This window comes from Sylvia atricapilla, chromosome 15, assembly GCF_009819655.1.
Source record: "Sylvia atricapilla isolate bSylAtr1 chromosome 15, bSylAtr1.pri, whole genome shotgun sequence".
Taxonomy (NCBI): domain Eukaryota; kingdom Metazoa; phylum Chordata; class Aves; order Passeriformes; family Sylviidae; genus Sylvia; species Sylvia atricapilla.
The window spans coordinates 13,875,394-13,897,542 of NC_089154.1; the positions used below are offsets into that span (position 1 = coordinate 13,875,394).

General features: G+C 39.7%; 3 protein-coding genes across 7 annotated transcripts in view; 2 read left to right on the forward strand and 1 right to left on the reverse strand.

Annotated features, from left to right (window-relative positions):
* SNN (stannin) lies at positions 1–7,440 on the forward strand. Of its 4 annotated transcripts, none has more exons than XM_066330287.1 (4): positions 1–83; positions 910–1,030; positions 3,474–3,599; positions 4,736–7,440. In XM_066330287.1, the coding sequence occupies exon 4, from the start codon at positions 4,810–4,812 to the stop codon at positions 5,071–5,073; it is 264 nt and encodes an 87-aa protein (XP_066186384.1). In that variant the 5' UTR covers positions 1–83; positions 910–1,030; positions 3,474–3,599; positions 4,736–4,809; the 3' UTR covers positions 5,074–7,440. The 4 variants fall into 4 exon arrangements, with proteins under 4 accessions (XP_066186384.1, XP_066186382.1, XP_066186381.1 ...); XM_066330285.1 differs by having other exon boundaries at positions 3,474–3,548; XM_066330284.1 differs by lacking the exon at positions 3,474–3,599.
* PARN (poly(A)-specific ribonuclease) overlaps positions 4,070–22,149 on the forward strand; it is a 139,880-nt gene continuing 121,800 nt past the window's right edge. The window contains exon 1 of the mRNA XM_066330279.1: positions 4,070–4,077. The gene's annotated coding sequence lies outside the window, so the exon portion shown is untranslated. The remainder of the gene's footprint in view (positions 4,078–22,149) is intronic.
* TXNDC11 (thioredoxin domain containing 11) overlaps positions 7,199–22,149 on the reverse strand; it is a 23,632-nt gene continuing 8,681 nt past the window's right edge. For both annotated transcript variants that reach the window (XM_066330274.1, XM_066330275.1), the window contains 8 exons: positions 19,757–19,850; positions 18,704–18,816; positions 17,554–17,754; positions 14,342–15,125; positions 11,700–11,845; positions 10,932–11,041; positions 9,473–9,553; positions 7,199–8,094 (listed from right to left, as the gene is read on the reverse strand). In XM_066330274.1, coding sequence (XP_066186371.1) covers positions 7,470–8,094; positions 9,473–9,553; positions 10,932–11,041; positions 11,700–11,845; positions 14,342–15,125; positions 17,554–17,754; positions 18,704–18,816; positions 19,757–19,850 — 2,154 coding nt within the window. In that variant the 3' untranslated portion in view covers positions 7,199–7,469. The remainder of the gene's footprint in view (positions 8,095–9,472; positions 9,554–10,931; positions 11,042–11,699; positions 11,846–14,341; positions 15,126–17,553; positions 17,755–18,703; positions 18,817–19,756; positions 19,851–22,149) is intronic.

Genomic DNA, 22,149 nt, shown 5'->3' on the forward strand with positions numbered 1-22,149 from the left:
ATTGGCGCCGCCGGGCGAGGCCGGCCCCGCTATAAGGCGGCGGCGCGGGCGGGGAAGGAGCTGCCGCGGCTGCGGCGAGGCCGGTGGGTGCGCCGGGCTGTGCGGGGTGCTGACCGCGGGCGAGCGCCCCGGGGCCGGGGGAAGGCTGCGCTGGGCTCCGGGCTGGGCTCCGTGCGGGGCGGGCTGGGCTCGCCGTGCCGCCAGCCGGGGCGGGGGGCGATGAGGCGGGCAGGGACCCGCGCTGGGGTCGGGGCCGCCGCCTCTCGCTCTTTGTGTCGGCGGCGGCCTGCGGGAGGGTCGGCTCCTGGCCGTGCCGGGCTCCGGGCGGCGCTGGGCAGGCTTGGCGTGGGCCCCGTGGGTGACTCGGGACTCCCCGGCCTCCTGAGGGCTGCGCTGAGGCTCGTCCCCGGCTCCCGGCGCCTTGCAGCCGTGCTGCAGTCACACGGCCATGCCTCGGGGAGGGCGCAGGGCTCCTCTCGGCTCGGGAGGCTCGTCCCTGCCTGCCCAGGGCCAGGAGTTCGCTACGTGCTGCAGGGTACGGCCAAACCCGCCTTTGTGATGACAATCCGGCAGTTTCTGGTAACGCCAGTTCTTTAAACTGAATCTTGTTCCTTCCCCTGAGTATCTGCAGTGTACCGTGCCGTCTGGTGCTCTTCCTTTTCCTGACACAAATGTAGGTGTAGACGTTACATTTGTCAGTAGGTATTGCTTTTGAATAAATCTGAAGAACTTGAAACCAGTTGTGAGGCTCTTGCCTTGATTAGCAGGTAGATGAAACAGTAGGGGATCTTTCCCTGACAGCTTGTGCCAGAGGCCAGCAGTTAAACGTGATTATGTCATTGGAAAGCCAAAAGCGAAAGGCACTCACGATGCAGAGCAGCTAGAGACCAATGTGATCCCTCTCCACAGGTGAGCAGCGAGAAGGAAGACTCGCCAGACAAGATCCAAAACCAGTGTGACCTTTGCCTTTCTAACAAGGTGACTCAGAAACTCTGCGTACAGGACTCCTACCCAGAGCTGCCTGGAGCAGGTACGTGGCTCACTCCCGGGGTATTGCTGTCTAAAGATTTGAGCTGTGTATCAAAACTGACTATCAGAAACATCAGGTGTTGTGTAGTTGCTGTTACACAAAGCCATTAAAAAAAAACAGCAACCCAAACCAAAATGATACATTTGGAGAGCTGCCTTGAATCTAAACAAAAAAACCTTGTTTTTATCAGCAAACTTAATGTTGGCATCTCGGTATTTTTTCTAATATATCAAGAATTAAGCTATGCCAGGGGATATATACAACATATTGCTTTGGGTAATGGAATGTCAGGAGTGACTCTTATCATGTCAGGACAGACTTTTCATTAGCGCTCAATGTGACACTGACAGATAAAAATTTTAGAGTCTAGACAGATGTTTTGCCAGCCATGCAATTGCCTCTGAAGTCAACATGGTCTTAACACTATAAACCTGTTTTCAGTTCTGCATTAACTGGCTGACTTGCCTGACAGGCAGTTATGGTATAAACCTCTTGCACTTGCTGTGCTGCTGAGAAAGTCTGTCTGCTCTTGCAACTGTCATCATGTCTGGAACAAATCTTAGACTGCTGCACTCTCACTGCTCCATCTTGCTGTCTTCTGTAAGCTACCAACTTCTGTGGTTTAGCTTGGTGGAAAGCTTTACAAGTGAGCCTTGATTAAGTCTAAGGTTCCATTACACCTCGTGTGGGAACTAACTGCTGTTCCAGCCAATGCTGTTAGGTATCAGCTTTCGTTCTAGAGTGTCTTACCAATGCCTGGATGCTAAGTTCTTGGAATACTGTCCACAGCTAATTAGCCACAGAAAAGCCCTCTTCTTTTATTCCTCATCAAAGCTATAATTAGGGTTGGCAAAAGATGATTTGTACTGAAGCCTTCTACCAAACAGCTCCTTGCTTCTAAAATAGCCTCTGGCCAAGCCCCAGCTTGTGCAAGGTAATTTGGCATTATCAGAAGGAGGTGGTATTAACTGGAGTTAATGAAAGAATCACAGTGATGGCATTTTTTAATGTGCCCATGGTGAAGCCTGAGCACTCCTGTATTGTAAAGGCCTTTCTTTCTGTGGGTGATGTGGGTGCTATACACACTTCTGTGTCAGTGCTAAATGTACAGCTCTGATCTTCCCAGTGGGTTCTCCCCTTGTGTTCCAGCATTCCTCAAAAGGGAATTCACTAGCAGAAACAGAAGAAAGCATTTTTCACATTTAGAACCATGTTCATAACAAGCTGTTGTTGGAAGCTTTTTAACTAAACAGATTTTACTAATTTAAAAAAAATTAAGCTGAAGGTCACTCTGGTAGTTTTATTCTCATTTCTTAACTGTGCCCCATTTAACTTACTTTAGATGGAATACTATAAAACAGTAGCTTCCACCTCTTCTCCTCCCTGCCACCTGCCCCAAAGACTTAATATTTGAACCTTGAGCATAACTGTTTGATGAGAATTTCAGTATATTTGGGTGAACTACAATAAATTTGCTTTTGAAGTCTCTTCCTATAGCTTTGGCTTGAATGGTAGCAGTGAAACATGCCTGAAGGCATTAACAACAGTGAACTGAGCAGCATAATACCTGTAATAATGAAAAACTTGTTTAGAAACTAATTCCAGTCTTGCACTGCATTTGTCCCCTAGCAGCATTCTGCAATTCAAACTGCCTTTTTGTTTGTCCTTTAGTAACAGCTTCTGAATTGGATAATAACTTCAAAAAATGAATTTCTGAGTAGAAGCTGGTATTAGGAAAAAAAGCAAAGAAGCGAGTTACTTCTGGAAAAATTATTTCTAGCTGATGTTTTCACTGCTTGATTGCTGTAACAACTGAAGTAGGCTATTTGCAGTTCACACCAGTGATCTGACTAATCTTGCTAAGGAGTAAATATGCTTGGATGCTTGATTTGATAGCAAGTGTAGTGGGAAGGGATCTAGCTCTACCAGTGCCATCAAATATATATGGGTGGTGCTGGCAATCCCTCTGAAAATCAGGAATTTACAGCCTCTTAACATCTGCCAGTAGAAGTGATGAACAAAGGCAGTGCTGCTCCTGGTATGCTTATAGAGGCTTTTTAGCTCAGGTAGGCTTTAAGGGGAAAGTGAATCTGAACTATCTGTGGCCTTGAAATCAGTTTAAGGGGACCTACAGAATGCAGAATTTCCTCTGTCCAGAAGGAGAGTATGGAGATGGCTCAATCTGGATTCCAATCATTTGCTGGTGGAAAGAATAGCAACATTAGAGTTGTGTGTCCAGAAAACACAATCCCAAGGCTTCTCCAGGAGTTCTTATTAATATTGTTACAACATGCAAATGTTCTGTTCTAAGAGTGTAACTAAGTGACCTAAAGGCAGAAGAATAGCAGTGTGAGCTTCCAAACTATCTAAAGCTTCACACACTATTGACTAGTTGTCTGTGCCATCTGTACAGATGCTTAATACCTGACTTTATACTATACAGAGTGCTGGCTCTCAAAACCCCGAGTGGGAAGGGGATATGCCTGAAGAAATGATGCCTGCACTTTGTCATTGTGTGGTGAAGTTCTTTGAATTCTAAATCAGATAGAAAATGTTTGGAATTTTAAAGGTAAAAACATCTATGGATTTGGCCAAGAAAGTATTGGGCAGTATTGAGCCCTAACCTGATTTTTACAGTAGTACAGAGGTAAGAGATGTTCCTGGGTAGGACTGGCTCTGGTCTCTACTATAAAGTCTTCCATGAGTTTGTTTTGTTGAAAAGCTAGGGTACTAGGAAAGAATGAAGTCATTAATTCATTACCTTTTATGTCCTAGTTGAGGGAAGGAAAGTGAAGCTATCAGCTTTGTAAACAGTAACTTTGACACTAAAAACAAGGCTCACATGACCCTTTAAAATAGGGCTGTGAATTTCGAAGGAGAAGTAGCAAAAGACATTACCTGTATATTTTTGTCCTGCACAAACTAAGGGAAGTCTTGGAGCTCTTCCAGTTTCCTGCTGCTGCCTTTTGCAATTCCAGCTGCAGTCCTAACAGGCTGCCTTTCTCTTATGGTTTTAAAGCCACTAAGAGCAGCAGAAGCTTAAAATTGTTTCCATTGTGCTTTGTTAGTCTTAAATACAGCTCTACCTGCTTTTTATGAAAAAAAAAGCAACAGATGTTTTATGTGCATTTACCAGCTCAATGAACAAACAATTAATTACCATGTACCCAGCCCTTGCAAACAGACCAGCATTATGGACAGAGTAATTCATTAGCATTGCAATTACCTTCACAATTAGCATACCAATCCTGGAATTGTTAGTATATCAGGATGTTTGTAAATTAAATTTAAAAAGGGCCAGACTCTCAAATGTACTGTTTTTGTAGGATTCCTTGTGGAAAACTAAAGGTTAGCTGAACTGCTACCTAGTCATGGATTTGAGATTTCGCTTGTGATACAGCATTTTTATCAGCATTATTAAATTGCCCTGTACTAAACTCTGTGAATTCCATAGAGCTTTCAATGTGGTCTTGCTCTCCTAGTGAAAACTGGTGGTTTAGACATGACTGAAACTCTTAGTAAGCTGACCATGTGCTATCTCAAGCACGTCACAAGCCAAAACATGGTTCTGTGATTCTGTGACTGAGCAGCACAAAACACTGGAGTGCAAGAGGATCACGTGCCCTTGTGGACAATACCAGCTGTGAATATAATGCTGAGTGCAGCAAAACTGCACAAGTTCATTATTTATTTTTACCCCTGCAGGAGTTTGAAGATGCATCAAGACTGCTAGTGAGGACAGAAGACTCTCCTGAAGAGCAGAGCCTGCACTATTGGCCATGTCTATCACAGATCACAGCCCCACCACCGGAGTGGTGACTGTCATCGTTACCCTGATCGCTATCGCAGCTCTGGGAGCCCTGATCCTGGGCTGCTGGTGCTACCTGAGGCTGCAGAAGCTCAGCCAGTCTGAGGATGAGGAAAGCATTGTGGGTGAGGGAGAGACCAAAGAGCCCTTTCTGCTGGTGCAGTACTCTGCTAAGGGACCCTGTGTGGAGAGGAAAGCAAAGCTGACTCCAAATGGCCCAGAAGCACACAGCTAACTCAGAGCAACACGTGCAGGTGGACTACACTCATGACATGTAACCAGCAGGAGCATCTCCATACTGTGAAGAGCCTGGTCCTGTGCACTCATCAGAAAACACCCTGATGAGAATTAAATAAGCTTTGGTTGCAACTGCATGCACTGAGAAGTTGCACTTTGCATCGACTGTGTATCCTAATTCCTCTGTGGCAGGAGCTGACTCGCCTGGTGTAATGCCCATTGCTGGCAATGGGCACAGGGATATACTGGTGTGAAGAACTACTACTGTTCTTTGTTACTTGAATGTTTAGCTGAGCCTATTTTGATGGAGCACTGCTGTAATGTGAACTACTTTAAGACTGTGAACTGTAAATAGGCTGCCAGAAACTTCTTGCTTTGTGTTCTGTAGCATATGGGAATATGATGCAACTGTATATAATACAGGGATTCCTGAACCACTACCATGGATGGGACTCCAGACCTTCAAAACCAAATCTGCAGTTGGAGCTTGCTTCTGCTACTAGATTGAGTGTGCAGCCATTAAGTCAAAACTCCTCCTCTGAACAGTTTACTGGACTGATGCAGAGTATTTCATTTGAAAAGGGATAAGCCTTCAGTACTATGCTGAAGGAGGGAACACAGGAGCTACAAGAAAGGAAGAGTTCCTTTAGCTGCAGCTATGTTGGTTAAGCTTTTGGCTGCTAGAGCTGAGTTCTCTGTGTAGCTACTGCAAGGAAACTGCCATTTTGACGGGTTCCAGCCTGGGAACTTATGATGGATACTGAACCCTCAGGGAAAGTCCAGAAGGTTTCCAGGTGTTTGAAATGGCAGTAGAGCAGGCTTCTCTCTTCCACAGGTCTCTGTGCTGAAACTGCAGAAGTGGTTACTTAGCAAAGCTGGCTTAAGTGCAACTAGTCTGAATTCTTCCCAGAATCCTGGTTTGTGTACTTAGGGTGTATGTTAACAGCCTGTAACAAAAAGGCATTTTAGTCTACAGCCAGCCAATCCTAGAGTTCAGTTAATGTACCTTGTGTGTAACTTTTGATTGAATTGTACTACAGCAGGAGAAGTTTCAGTCTTTTCTACTGTTGATATGGGCAAGGGTTATTGCTGGTCAGTTTGTAGAAGTTTTAGCTAGCAATGGCCAAGTCCTTCCAGATAACATACACTTCCTGCTCTGTGCTGGAGTTCAGTTATAGCAACTGTGAAAAGGTGTTAAAAGTTCTGGACTGCAAGGGTTTGGAGGGAGGAGAAGGAACAACACTGAGCAGCCAGTGGCAGCTTACATATTTTGAAACTCTTCATGTAGGCACACACATGCTTAAAGGTCACTGGCCTGTTTTCTATTACTTTATACATGGCCTCCTTTGCATAGTGGTATTTTTAAACTCTTAATTGCCTAGCCTTAATTCAGCTCCAGAGGAAGCATTAGACTTGCTTCTTGCACCTGTACACATGGAATAACTTAAGGCCCAGCAAACTTGCTGAAGAATTTTAACTATATCCGAGACAAGAATGGCCTAGACAGAAAGTTGTCCCCTTCTTCTACACTAAGATGTTGAATTGCTTTGTTAGTGCTACATTTGCCCTTTGAAAATTGAAGGCTGTAATTTGAAGCAAAAAAAAAAAATGCTGTCAGTAGCAAAAAAGTAGCAAAAAGCTCCTGCTGTTGCCTCCTGAGTACTACATATGGGGTACAGCTGATCATGTTCTTACCCTGACTTTTGAAGATGCTTTTTAAGATACTGTTTTCAAAAGATTTGCATGGATAGTCAGACCTGTACACTCAACTGCTGTATTTGAGACCTCTTAAAAGCAAAGAAAAAAGAATTAATTCAGTAAGACTTCCTCTGGTTTTCAGTAGAGAACAGGTGACACATGGCTCTTGTGGTTTCCAGAACACCAGGATACAAAAGTGATACAAAGTGCTGACGTTCTAGAACAGAACACTTGTAGCAAGTTTGCTTTGTCCATTCAAGTTTACTGATTACACAGATGAAGTGTCTATTTTAATTCGGCAAAGAGAATGCAGTGTAAAGGGCAAACTTCAGAAATTAATGGAAAAGTATAAATCAAAGGTCTGATTTCCCTTCTAGCAGCTGTAAGAGAAAGCCAGTGGAAACAAACTGGTCCTCAGTCAGAGGTGCTGCACACTGCTGCCCCTACAAACCAGTATCTTTAATTTAAATGGAAAGGTGTTTGTAAGTTTGTGCAATAGTAAAGTGCAGAAAGTGTTTTCCATTCTCTTCTCTTATGATGGGGTATCTAATAAGTTGTTCAAGTATACAAAAATATTCCATTTGATTTTTCTTTTTCTAGATCATATGGGGGAAGAAGTCTTTATTTACAATGAATGTCAATAAAATTTGCATAAATACCTACCCAATACTGCATCATTTGACTTTGTGTAAGCAATTATTCTGTCCTATTTTCATTGTGCTCTGTCTCTATGGTATCAATATTATCAATCCTTTTTTCCTCTAAAGCAGCAGTAGCTGTTGAAAGTGATAAATCATTATCTTCAGAAAGTGTTTGCTCAGATTGAAGGGATTCTTTAATTTCGTCTTTGCTCTGGAGCTTTCCTCCTCTTGCTGCCACCAGAATTCTCAGTAAAGCATTCTCTTTAAGGAGGTTTTCTGATGCATCAGCTAGTTCTTGAAGCTTTTCAGCCATTTCTAATAATTCTTGATTCTTCTGTTCATATGTGGCCTGTAACTGGTCATTGTGGAGCTGCAGAGTCTTGTGCTGTTTTTCCAGTGTGTGTTTTTGCTGCTGTAGCCTCTGCTCCTCTCTCCTGGCTTCAGAAAGCTGTGCTTCAAGCTGGTCATGGGCCTGGTGAAGGGCACTGATTTCTGATCTTAGCTTCTGAATTTCTCTCTCTAAGTGTGATATGTGTCCTTGCTGTAGAACTGACTCTTTCTGTAGGCATTCTTTGGTACAGGGCTCTGATGAAGAATGACTTGAGTGATGTAAAATAAATTTCAGGAGATTAGGAAGGTTAACTGAAAAGTCTTCGGGAAACTTCACACTTTGCTCCTTCCTAGAAGGACATAACAAGTTAATAGTAAAATACTTGGGAAGGTTAAGGGCAATTTCACCTAAGCATCTGCTGTTCAACTCCAACTTAATACCTTATTTTTAATCGAGTATGATGAGTACAGCATCTAAGAGAAACCTAAATTCATGTCATAAAGATAGAGCACACAGCTTTGCTTTAGATGAACACTTTTCCCTGTGTTCCAGTCTGGGTGCTGTAAGCATTTCATTTACTGAAAACGACTTACTGTACCTCAGGTAAAAGACAGAGACCATATTTTATCAATAATTCAAGAACTTCAGTCAGATGAGGCTCCTGCTCGTCAAGATTAAGCTATTTTTGGCAGAGTGAGCACCATGAGTTTTCCTCCCCTGCAGATTGCTGGTGATGGACAGAGTTACTCTTCTAATTCCCATCAGCAGTTGCTCAGCTGACTGACTCTCAGCTCCCATCCCAGATTAATGAATCATGACATAATTTAGGCAAAAAATAGTCTACGCTAAATCAAAATTGACTCATTACACTGCGGTAATGCTTTACCACATCATCATCCACTTTTATTGATCAAAACTACAGCATGTATCAAAGAAGCTAAAAGGCTATTTAAAAGAAATAGCAGAACAAAATATTAACAGCATGTGGTGGAAAAAATTTGAGAACAGAGTTAATTTGCAAAAATTGTCTCATAAGGCAATGGATAAGAAGCTGCATAAAAAGCCCTCATAAAGCACCTTTATATGCAAAATGAATACATGACTACTCCAGTAGTGCTACAGGTACTACAAGTACTATCAGATCCTAATTTTTGTGATTATCTACATGCAGCAAAATATAAAAAACACTGCAGAGGAAAAGCAATTACTAGAGGTAAGGTACCTTAATAAAACTAGTTGGAACATTACAAAAATAATAAAACTATTCAGTCTGTCCCTCCAGAGACTGGAGCATTACAGAGACTGAGACAAAATGAGTACCTATGAAAAGAAACACAGAGATGAGCAGCTGGAAGTTGGGGTGGCTCTGAACTGATATTAACAAAACTCCTTCTGTATTGGATTAAAACATGAATGGCAAAATTTAAGGCATAGATTTAAAGATTTTGTCTTAATTAATGCCCAGGACCAACAGTCTGAATTCCCTGACTGATGGGAAGAGCCTTTGAGGGAGAAGTGTGGAAATCTGTGAGTGTTGATTGGGTTATTTTGTTGTTTTCCTGGTGTTTTGGGCTTTTTTTTCCATTAGAATATGCAAGAAGCAAGAATGCATATACAGAAATTAATTATTCTTTGGCTTTTTTTCTCTTCTAAGACGTGTAACCGCACAATTACTGCAGCTCAGTAAAATGGAAATTAAAAATCCACAGGGAAAAGAGTTACATTACCTCTGATGAGGAAAAAATAAAATGGTTGGGAGACGGTCTGTCATAAATTCCCAGGGAAGGTCATTTCGAGTCACATCAATTCTGTGAGGAAAAGACACACTGATGAAGAGAACGGGCAGATGAACAATCTGCATTTTCTTCTAAAATGTAATTTTTGGGGTTGGGAAGAAGGAAATTTAAGTACCTGTGAAAGTAAATCTAAATGGGTTCTGCCAGAAATACACTGTGCATATGAGTCAGCAGAATTAATGACCAATATTGAAGATGACAACTCTCAGTTTAACAAATACCTGTGTGTTTTTTTCTCTAGAAAAATACGTTCAATACTGCAGCTGCTCTCAGCCTGCAATTAAACCCCAGTCACTCACTGTGTACACACCTTCCTTCTGAGATAGACACCCCAAACATGACACAAGTTATTTTTAGTCATTAATTTGTTCCTCAGGTACGTCTCTTAATATTGTGCCCTTGAGTAGTCTTGGGAGTAAATTATTTTGCTTCTTCCAAGGACAAGCACATTCTTAAAGACACTTTTTTCCCAAAAGCTAGGAGTAGAAAGAACACTTGGTTCAACTGTTATTGTTTTCTTCTGCATTTTAGGGCTTCTTTTCACAAATCAAATTCTTATAAATTATTATAGACCAAAACAGACAATCACATCAGTAATACTACTGTGAAAAAAACGGAGCAAAGGAGGGAACTTTTAGAATGTAGCCTTGGGAATATCATCACATCTGTGGCAATAAAGCCACAATTATAAACAGGGAATGAAAATCCAGATTTTTAATTGATTTACTTTCTCTCTACATCTCATGTTGTCTCCTGAAGTAAGTTCAGTAAGAATCAAATAAAGATGCAATCAGAGCAATCTTCTGTTTTAAGTATTTATGCATTATTGTCACATATGTGAACAAGAATGTTTCAGTTGCACTGAAACATTAATAACCCTGGAAACACCAAAGAAAACAATTTTTTACATATAAAATATATTTTAACATATACATAAAAATATACATGACACACATGCATATATAGGTATAAATATATTTCTGTAAACTGGTTTTGGCTGGGATAGAGTTAATTTTCTTTATGGTAGGATGTAGGTTATCCTTTTTGACTTGTGATGGAAATAGTGTTGCTAACAAATATATCTAGCTACAAATAACATATTGCTACTTGCTACAAATCATCACTAAGTTATGGATTCACTGCCTGAAATTAGGAAGTTTCAAGGTTAATTGCACAGTTTAAAAATTAATTTTAACGATAGTGGATAACTGCAGTGAGACTGAAAACCATCAAATACATACAAATCAAAACAAAATGTATTCAAAATGAAATTAAGCAGATGACACTCCCATCTATATTGCACAGTTGTAGAGAGAAAAAAGTATTTTCTAGGCTGATGACCTCAGTGATCTTACACTGTTCTGGAAAGATGAAATTAGAATCTTTTTACCTTGCCACAGTGAAACTGTCGGGAGGCAAAAGCCGAGCGAGTTGAATGAAGATGTGATTAAGAGAAGCACAGAATCCACACCACTGTGCATAATACAGCAGCAAGACATTCTGGAAAATGAAACAGGGAAGAGGTTGATTATCTGTTGGAGGAAATCTGCAGAAAGGAGGACTAGTTTTCACTCCATCTAGCATGAGAACTCTTGCAATGTGAAAGCAGATTTTTCCCTAATATTAATGAACATTATTATAAGTTATTAACTGCTGCTGACTGCTGAGTTAACACACAAAAATTCTTGGGGAATTCTCTTTCCGTGAATTCAAAATAAAAGATTATTTCATTTAGGATCATTCCCTTTAAGTGGAAATGCACCAAACACTTCCCAAGATTCTTTTGCAATCTCAAATTCCGATATATCTAACACTAACTGTACACTTCATATGGGGGGGAAAAATGATGTCCAGACTTCTGCTTTCTGCCTCTAACTGGCAAAGTAGGGATTGGGGCTGCTGGAAACCAACTGGACATTCACTGCAGACTTGAATGACAATGGATATTCCTCACTATCACACCTTTTACAAAACCAAGGCAATTTAACTGTACTCAGGGTGACATCTGTTTTCACGGCACGCCATTGGAAAGCTTTTGAGTTCTTACAAAATCCCATATTTCACGTTACAAGTAAGAAAAGCACATCAGAATCAAACCCTCCCCTCCTTCCAACCTGTGCCATTATCCCAAGAAAGGTGCTGAGTGAGCAGGTGTTACCTTGGCACTGAGGAACACGGTCTCATGGAAGGTGTTTGTGGTCACTTCAGTGACCGTGTGCTCCTCATGGAAATGGACTGAAGGGTCATCCACCAGATGCCTTTTCAGGGGACTGTAGAGAACACTGAAATTTTTAATGAAGTTCTCTGAAATGAAAGTGATACACAACAAAGTTACTTCAGTTTTGCAGAGGTGATTTTGGCACTTTTCGCTTTAGAATTCAGAAGAACTTACAGGGAGAAAATACAAACTGAAATCTGGTTTCACGTCCATTTCTGACAGTTTGGTATCAACTCGAGTAACCACAACTAATGTGAAAAGAGCATAAAGCTTCATTGGGTTTTTTTGTTTTGCTCATTAGTCTTGTCACTTGCCACACCAGACTTCAATCTTGTGTCAAAGTGCCATAATAATAATACTGATCTATTCTCCTAACCAAACACCTGCTAAGTCATAAATAGTAACCTCTCCATTTTTTAACTTCGACATTATGTTGAAAGGCTCCACTTAGTTCCACATTTATTTGCATTTTTTCCTCAATTTTTAATTACTTTCTCTGCAATTCTTTTCTTTTGACCTTTAAATATCTGCTGTTCCCATGGCATATGACCAATCCCCTTTTGTCTACCAGTGACCACCTTCCTCTTTGTTCTACTTTCTCCTTTCAGATCTTTAACAAGTAGCTGGCCACTAGTAAAAGTTTAAAATAAGCTCCAAAACCCTCTACTACCTTCAGCTGCACTCCCTCTGAGCCTGAACTACATTCTCTAAATTGCTGCAAAGTACCAGCAATATCCTTCTTTTCAATTTGATAGAGAACTATTACTCTGTGCATTAAAAAACCAGAGTATTTAATAAGAAAGAGAAAAGGTAAAACATGAAAAACAATAAAAATACTTGTTTGATCAAATAGAAACAACTTTGTGCTTTTATTTCCAGCATAAAAACTAGGCCCAAGTAAAAGTGGCACTTTTGTACAGATGTACAAAATACCAGATCATCAATTTTATCTCTGAAATGGGAACAGCAGTACATTTACTTATTTACTATTCAGTAAGTCCTTATTTAAATAGTCCTTATTTACTCTTTAACATTTAATTTAATTTTCATACCAGGCCAAAAGAGGCTTTTTTTTTTCTTTTCAATCTCCAGATTTGGAGTATCTGTGCATGATTAAATAGTAACTGAAATTAAAAGTAATTAAAAGATATATTCCTGAATTTCTAGAAGTAAAGACTGAGATCTGACAAGGGTATTAAGCACCAGTCTGTTTTGATACTATGAAATACTAAGTTAAGATCTTAAGGAATCAAAACAAAATTAAAAAGCACAAAACCCAATCATAAATCAGAGACTCTGATAAAATACATTAGAAGCAAAAGTTTTCTGGATGCCAGATGATGGAACAGAAATGTACCCTTACTCTGCAAAGAAACCCTCATCATGCTCAGGAAATCCTGTGACCTAAAAACTGTTAGAGACAGAAAGTACTGGGAGCACAAAGGGGAAGGAAATTCACGTGTCCTCATTCTGATCTTCATATTTCCTAAGTAACCTTTTACGGTCACTGAGGTTTTTGTTTGTTTTTCCAGAGTCTTTTCCTGGGGTTGGGATAGAGGCAGGATACAGGGCTCCATGTGACCCTTAATAAGAACATGGTTACTTATTCTACATTGTGCATAGTTTTGTTCTTAGATTTATGGCAAAAGAGAAATGTAATTGGTCACTGTAAAAATTATGGTGATATATGTTCTTGGGCAATTTCTTTTAATAGCTGAATTTTCTTCAGTGTTTACTTACATAGGTAACATTAAGAAATCCAGTCTTTTCTGAAGGTACACTCAGTTATGCACATCAGCAAGACAGGCAAATGCACACAGTTAGGAATATTTTGTCTTATTCACAAACTTGCAAATCAACCAGAACTGCAATCCTTGAGTTGTTTTGTCAGGGTTTTGTTTGGTTTTGTGTGTTTGTTGTTTGTTTTGGGGGTGGGTTTTGGTTGGGTTTTTTTGGAAGGGAATATTTTGTTTGTGTTTGTTTTCTCCTCCAATTCAGACAGGAAACAGTAATTAGAGATATGGCCACAACCACTTCAGAGCTTTCCCTTGTTACCTTGAAAATAGACACACTTGTCAAAATAAATTTAAAGCAATTTAAGTCTGTTTCAGAGGACAAGAAGATGGGGCAGTCTCTGCTGCTAAGTGATCAGTATCTCCCAGATTTCTGTGGTATTTTAGTACACAGAACAGCTGAGCAAACACCAGTACACCATTCTGTAATCAGGTATTTTAGATGAAGAGAAGTTTGTTTTTTTTCCCACAAGCAAGTTAATTTAGATTTTACCAATTAAACCAATGCATCAGGCAGTCAAGAATCACACATTTTAAGATTCACTTCTGATAAAGCAAATTACTTATGGTACAAGAAACTTAGTTCTTAAGTCACTTAGAATATGTTCTGTTCTACCTACAGAATCATTCATAAATGCTTGGTTAACTACTAAGCAGAACAGAATAAACTACAATTCCCAATGTTAACTTCACAAAGCAGTCTCACTTTTTGAAATGGCATTGAGTTTTCCATTCCTGCTTGGAAGCACAATTTTCTGAATGCAAACATTTGTATAATGAATACTGTACCCAGGGTAGGTCCAACAAGTGACTGATTCTGGTCCAGGACATAGTGCACTTCCTCTTTCAGGTCAACAATGGCAGCAAATTCCTTAAGATGAGTAGATCTTGATGCTCCTAGTCTCTCTGCATATATCCAAAAAAGATTTGAATCCAGTAGATAGAGATTCAAGGTTTTGTTGGTCCTGCAGCTCAGACCAGTAATGTTCGTGCTACTAATATTAAGGTCAGGAATAAAACAACTCCTATCCTCAATGTGAGGAATAGAAAATTGAGTGTTATCTTTCTTCCCATGGGAAGAAAATGCTACTTTGGGGGTCTGAAAGATGGTCTTCTCAGAACCAATGAAACTTAAAAAATGCCTGTTTACCGTCCTGCAACATGCAGTGTAATAGCTAAAGGGACTATAGAAACTTAAGAAATTGCTGCATTCTATGGTATTTGATATGACTTGAAAAAAGGTATGTTCCTGGAGGTAGAAAGAGTCCAAAGCTGCTTCTATCTCTAAAAAGTTACAGCGTGGCACGTGGACTTTATTTGGTTTGACACCCAGAGTCTGGTTGACGCAGAGCTCACAGACATTGTGAGTCCTGGAGATGGAGTGCCACTGAGGAAGCACCACGGTGTTACAGCACGGGTACTTGGCTATGGGAAACGTTTGGGAGAACTGCACGTGTGCATCTGGCACAGAGGAATCAAAAGCTGGTGAATCAGAGTCTCCTACGTGCTGAAGATGTGGCTCAGCTGCCTGGCTTTTGTTACACTTGTGGTATTCCAAGGCCACTTTGGTAATCTATGAGGGGAACAAAGAGAGGGAAAAAAAAAACCCAAGATTAACTGTACATAGTGCACCCAAATGCAGCTATCTGTTGCAGGTTTAACCACATTATATGCAATTAGAGATGGAATTTCAGAAACATGAAGCTGACTAATCTTTGTTCTTCCAAAAAATTACAGAGGCCGCTGACTTGACAACAAAGTTTAATTTTCAAATATTTCAGCCTTTAAACATTGAATACACAGAACAACAAAGTCCCTTTAAAATATTATTCAGTCCACCACACTGATTGCAAGGTCCTCTATGCAACATTTTTACTACAGTGCAATAACACAACATTTTATGGCTAAACTCCACTACATGAAGCATTACTGAGTAGAGATTCCTGAATTTCCCTCCTTTTAAATAGGAGGAGAAAATAAATGAAAGCATTCCCATATGAAAAGGGGACAGAGATTTCTTCTGGCATAGGTGGTGCACAGATTTTGTAACAGTCACTAGGAGTGTGGAAGCAGTGTTTGTATTCTCCCGACAATGGGCATATAGTTGTAATAGTCCAAGTGTACTCCGACATTGTAATTTATTGGGAGAAGAAAGAAAACAGGACAAAAACCAGCCTGTAGCTCCATGCAAACATTCCTATGCTACATCACCAGTTAGCTTTTCATAACTAAGGGTAAACAAGCAGATGTATGTACGTATGTATGGATCATACATGGAATTCCCTTTGTGGGAGACAAGTAACAGAACATGGAAGAAAGAAAAACGAAAGAGGAAGTTTCCTGTCAACCTCATTAACACACTAAACAAAATACAGAGCATACATATACTGCTTACAGAAGAACACTTTGACAGAAACCATGAAATTATCAAAGGGATGTTGAAATGTCACATCCAGGAGGGGTGCTGTCTCACAGGACCATCAATATCAACATGTGGTCTACAGCAACACTTTGTCACAGGCTTTTAGAATTAGTTGTTACAAGTTTTCATCCTGAAATACTTGAAAAAAACTTGGCCCCTCACACTATAACCTAGGCTGGAGGTTTGAACTACCTGGAGAAACTTGAGAAGAGGTTTGGAACAGAAAACCAGATGTGCAGTAAGAAATCTCATTTCCGTGAGCTGCGATCAGAAAAAAAATCTGCTGTGAGATCTTTCAACATTCAGTTTGAGAGCCTTTTTCTCTGCAACTGCCTTACAGTCAAGTGGTTTCATTGCTTGATGAAACCCACGGGCTGGCTGCAGCAAACAGCCCTCCCCAGGGTAAACAAGTTGCATAATATCTCTTTGTCAAAGTGAAACTATGCAAGGACAACTGGAAATGTCCTGCAACTGGAATTATTTTGTATTTCATTTGACATTTTGATAAACACTGTTATTTAGTAGAATGAAATGGAACATCCACCTTATGCTGCACCGATTTGATCTAAATAAGTGGTACCTGTTACTAAAATGTTTCATCTGTGACAAGCACCACTGAATAAAGCCTGCCAAACAGAAGACAGGTTACTACAAAAGTAATGGCAGCTCTTTTCCAGGCATAGATTTCCCCAACCCTATTTCACAGCAGTCTAGTGGACATTTTATTGTGTCTATTTAGTTTGGCTAAATATTGTATAATAAGTTACTTTCATTTCTTCCTTAATGTTTCAGACAGTGCAATATTAATTAGGCCTCCTTGTGGGAACTACACATTCCAACACAGATGCCATGTAAGTTGGTCAGCACTGTCACAAAAACTCAGCCCTGCTTTTGGTCTTTCACAGGTGCTTGTGTGTTCCACACTGCTTAGAGCTATGTGATCACACCGGGATGTGCAGCTTTGTGTGACACTAAATGGGATGATGGGCTCCAGCTGAAAAACAGCCCAGGGACAAAAACCCTTTTTTTTGTTTTCAGCCAAGTAATTTTTTCCATCTCATTTCTGCACAGCCCCACAAACTCCTGTCCTAGGCAGTCCAGATTGGAAGGTGACTATGGAACAAACAGGATATAAAAATCAGATTGGCTCTGAGTGGTTTGATTGGGCTGTATTTCAAATAACACTGTCTGGTTTTACAAAAGATCCATTCTTCCTTGCACAAGCACTCTTGGAAAGACAGGAGATGAGAGACAGAATAGGATGGACAAAAAAAGTGTTCAGTTCTGCATCTCTGTATGTAAGATCTGCATATCTTACACTGCACCCACCACAAAAAGGAGAAGGTCAAGGAAGAGTTAGATGCTTCTTCTGAACAGCTGTTAAGTGAGACAGAGGCACGTTGTGAGGATGCAAACCAGTGTAAGGGGGTTGTGATAATATATCTTGAGAAAATGGTTTTAAACAAAACCATTGGAACAGTGAGATAAAATGAGGTATCTGTCACAATTAAGCTCAGACCCCTGACTACGGCTGTCAAGTTTTAGTAATTTTGAAGTAAAAAGAAAATATTTCACTTACTTCATCTAAAAGAGGATGAATTTCTTCTAGGGGATTATAAGGGATAAATATGAGAAGTGCTGGTCCTTTCTTCAGCTCATTGTTTAGAAGAAGGCTTTTCCCACCATGTGGTCTCAGCCAGCGGATGAGCATCTCCCGATTTTCCAGAGCCCACTTGCAAATGTTCTCAGCAGTGAAGTTCATGATTTCCTTTGGATAGATCTTGGAGGGTGGAAAAAACAGATCTGTCCTCACTTGATTCAGTAATAAATGCAGTTCTTCAGCATGGCATGCTTTGCTACTGTAGTGACTAGAACTCTGTCTCTAAATGTAATGAGTGTCAGCCAACTTCAGCATTTCATACACCCTTTCCATTTGGGAAAGCTTCCCAAAGCTTTTCATCTGATTATAGTAATATCCACATGCAAGAAGGATTCTACCACAGAAGCTCCTCTTTCTTCTACTACATCTTTATAATCTTAACTTTTCTCAATAGTACAAATTTTCTTTATAAATGAAAGAGCTGTAAGCTGGTATCATCACATATTTTAATTATGGAATATTAGAACGTTTTTCCCCACTACTCAATCACCATATTAACTCGTTTTAAATTAGGATTTTAAGACTCAAACATCAAGGCTGCATTAAAAACTGGTATTTCTCATTCCTGAATGCAAAGAAAAGAAATACATAGTAAAAGGTGCTCACAAGTTCTAGGATCAATTTTAATACATCAAGGCAAGTTTATCTTAAATAATTAGCATAAAAAAGAAATTTTAATGTATTTTATGTTAGTTCACCCAAAACACCTCTATTTTCCCTAGTCTCAAATGAATAAAATTCACATCACAATACCTATCTTTACAGAGTTTACACTCAGGGTGCCAGTGTGGGTAGGTAATGTCTCTATGCCAGATAGCAAATCTGAAAGTTAGTATTTTCAGCCTTAACTTTTCAAAAAGCAGGACACATGGATTAAGAGTTATAATTCCAATTATATTAATTTGTGTGATTTTTCTAATCAGTGCCATGTTATACCTTTAAGCCAAAATGAGAGGAATTTCCGTCCACAAAATCCTTCTTCCTATCTTCATTCAAGTAGTTTTCTAATTCTGATCCCTGATCATCCCCGTACCAAATGAAGGTCCCTAGAGCACAGAGCAATACTCACAAGAGATGTGTTGGCATGTCTGTGCAAATACACACTGCCAGAGTGCACCAGGGAGATCTCCTGTGCCACACGTTTATCCGTGACCACTCCAAAGCGGATCGTCCCAAGGTAATCTGAAAGAGCACATTTGCAGTCCTTGAATACAATCACACACTCTGATCTCCCCTGGAACACCACCCTCAAACCAGGACACACAACAGTGCTGTGCAAAGGCACAGAAATCTGTCAAGTGTGACTGCCAATACTGGTGATTAGGGCAGAAGGAGGACGGCAAGAAGCACAAATGTGTTCCCCTTCTGCACTCTGAGTGCTGTCTATGGCACCTCAATTGTCCAAATTCTCCATTTGCTGAGGAAATACAGAATCTGGTATCACAGATGCACCTTGCTGTGCTTCATGGCATCTCAGAAGCCAAGATGATACATGTAAGGGAAAGGCACGAACATCATTTAAGTGATGTATATTGACAGTAAATATATGCTATTTATAAGTATATATTCTACATTGTACATGTACACATAAAGACAGACTGCTTATCTTTATGTTGTAAAGAAGTAATACAATGTACATATGTGAAAATCACAGGACAAAATATGGAATAGGATCTTTATCACATCAGTGCCACAGTAAAAAAATATGACTGAATAAGTATGAATAAGAAGAAAAATGTATGCATCTCCTTCATCTGCTGACAAGAAGGCATATTCATAAAACATGTTAATTTTTAACTTTAAGAAAGGTCTATCCCAAATTCATGACCCAAAGAGGAAGTATCAGTCATCACAAAGTTTGCATGTTCAAACACAAACAAGAGGGCTTGTATTTTAGATTATCCTGGCTGATCACATCAAAAGCTTTTTATATAAGCAACCCTCAGCTGTAATGAGACAGTTTCACAGTTAGAGCAACAGCAAGACACACTCAGAAGGAAGTTTGTGTCCTAAGGTACACAAAATATTTTGTCCTAAGGTACAAAATATTGCAGAAAACTACTGAAACACTTAGACATAACTCATTCATAGACACCTTAAATTATGCAAATGGAGCTTTTACCTTTCTTTAATGAATGCAATGCTGATGTGAAGAATGTTAAATAACCAGGTGGTTGAGGTGAAGCATTAAACTCAAAAAATCCCACAACTCCAGGCTGAAATAATAAGAATTAGAGTTCATTAAGCTATTTTCAAGTATAAATATATGGGTCTACAGTAAACACAACAGATTCCTAAAAGACAACAATGTTTACTGAAGAGCAGTCACATTATGCTGCAACAAAAATTTTAACATTAAAAGACTGAATCGAAATCAGTTCTCATTCAAAGAATGAAGGTGTCATTCAGAAGCTTATGTAAGAGAAAGGGGCTTCATGGATGCTACATTTCTAATGGTGTGTTTCCCACGTTGAAGTTCACCAAAAACAATTAATATTTGCTTTGCAACTTTATTTTGAACCAGTTCCAGCACCAAGGTAAGAATCACGAGCAGCATAAAGATTTCTTTTAGAATTGGAATAGCAAATATAATTTTTCAGAGTATAAAGGGCTTAAGCAGTAACAGTTTGATTATGTTGCACATAATTAGTATTTACATATGAATTCACATTTTGTGTGTGTGAATACTTGAACTGCTAAGATAAGTAATCATCCCATCTTTAAGCTACAGTCACTGTCAATCTTTTCAGTATATCCTGCAAGAGTCAGTGAGAGACCAACTGCACAAAAATCCTGAGAACTCCATATCCCATCTGCATAAAGCTCTTCAAATTGCCAGGTAGACAATTCCAGATTTAAAAGACACATCCCAGAACAGGCCTACTGATTTTTCCAGGTGAATGACTTCCTATTGAACTCAGGAGAGAATTTCGGAGAAGCTGACTTAGAAAAAAGAGGTACACACTCTAGATTTTTCTTGTTCCAAAATTTCAGTTAGGCTTCGATTTTAAATTTTTCAAAATATAATCCATTAAAAATTACTAATTATTATGCTTTTGACTCATCACTCAAACAGGCTTAATAAACTTTGAGGACAGAGTAAGTGATGGCATTTGGTTACTTGGTGTTATTTGTTTCTCAGTTCCACCAGCACATACAGAAGGCATTTGACACACAAAGCAGGAACACTCCAGGGACTGCTGTGGAACAGAAGATTCCAGACTCACCTGGCACCCATTTGTGTGGCAAATACATCCTCACATGAGCACATTCAGTTGGTACTTTGAGGCCTGCCTAATTTGGGGTTTTTTTTTGAATTCTACATACAGAATTAATTTCTTTTTAAAACATGAATATACATTTTACCTGTTATTACTAATATGAATTCAGTTATTCGTATCAACCTAACACAATGATCTAATTCAGTATGAATGAGCAATCTGAAGATGTTCACCAATAAAAACATTGCTTATTCCCACTCATGACTTCTCTTTTTAGGCAGGAATTCTCTTTCATGGATGAATGCTAAGTATAAACCTCTTATTCATAAAGGTTCTTCATGAGGGACCCCAAGAAAATTATCAATAATAAAAATGAGTTGCAATGATTAAATGACTGTAGAAAGGCAGCATTAAATAATAGCTGACTTGAAGAGTTGTAGAAAGGCAGCATTAAATGACTGCAATGGAAAAGCTCTGAAATTTAAAGGCCATAAAAGGTGAAGTAATAGGAACAGAAGATAGGAAAAATCCCACAGCTACTGATTAATTTACAACTGGACAAATGCTTTTAATACTCCAGTTACTTCTATCCCAATTTGTCATTTACAGAAAATGTTTTGGCTAGATTGCATTGACGTAAAGGAGGTGATTCTTTCAGACCCTCAGACTTGTGCAGGCAGGCAATTCCTGCCTCATTTTATCTGTGAACACAGCAAGGAAAACAGCAAGAGGAAAGGAACGTGTCTTCTCTGGGGTACAGAAGAACAGCACAATATTACACAGCACAAAATCTGTACTGTAGAAATGTAAAGAAACTGTTGACTGATACTAGATTAAATTTACATTTAACATCATTTTCCAGTGATGCTAAAATCACTGTGTACGCAGACCTGAAAGCAAATTTTCACATCATCATCTAACAGAGGCACCACCCAAGAGCCAGCTGAACCTCTGTGTGTCAGATCCACCCAGCTGATGCTCAGGAAGCATTTCTACACACAGAGAGGAAAGCAGAAAGCTGACATCATGTTAAGAGACACAGCAGCCACCTCCCAGAGAGACCAACTCCTCTCCTGCTCCTCCTGAAGCCAGAAAATGATGAATTCCTTGAGCACATTTAATTTTCATAAGTGAGTGAAGCTTTTTGTCTGACCACAGTGGCTTTCTGTTTCCTTCTCTGTGCCTCAGGAGGCCGAGGCCATTTCTAGCAGCTGGGGCACTCAGATGAGGAACAAGAGATGCTAATTTGGATTAAAATGAAATTCTTACATCTCTGCAGGTAAGAAAACAAAAT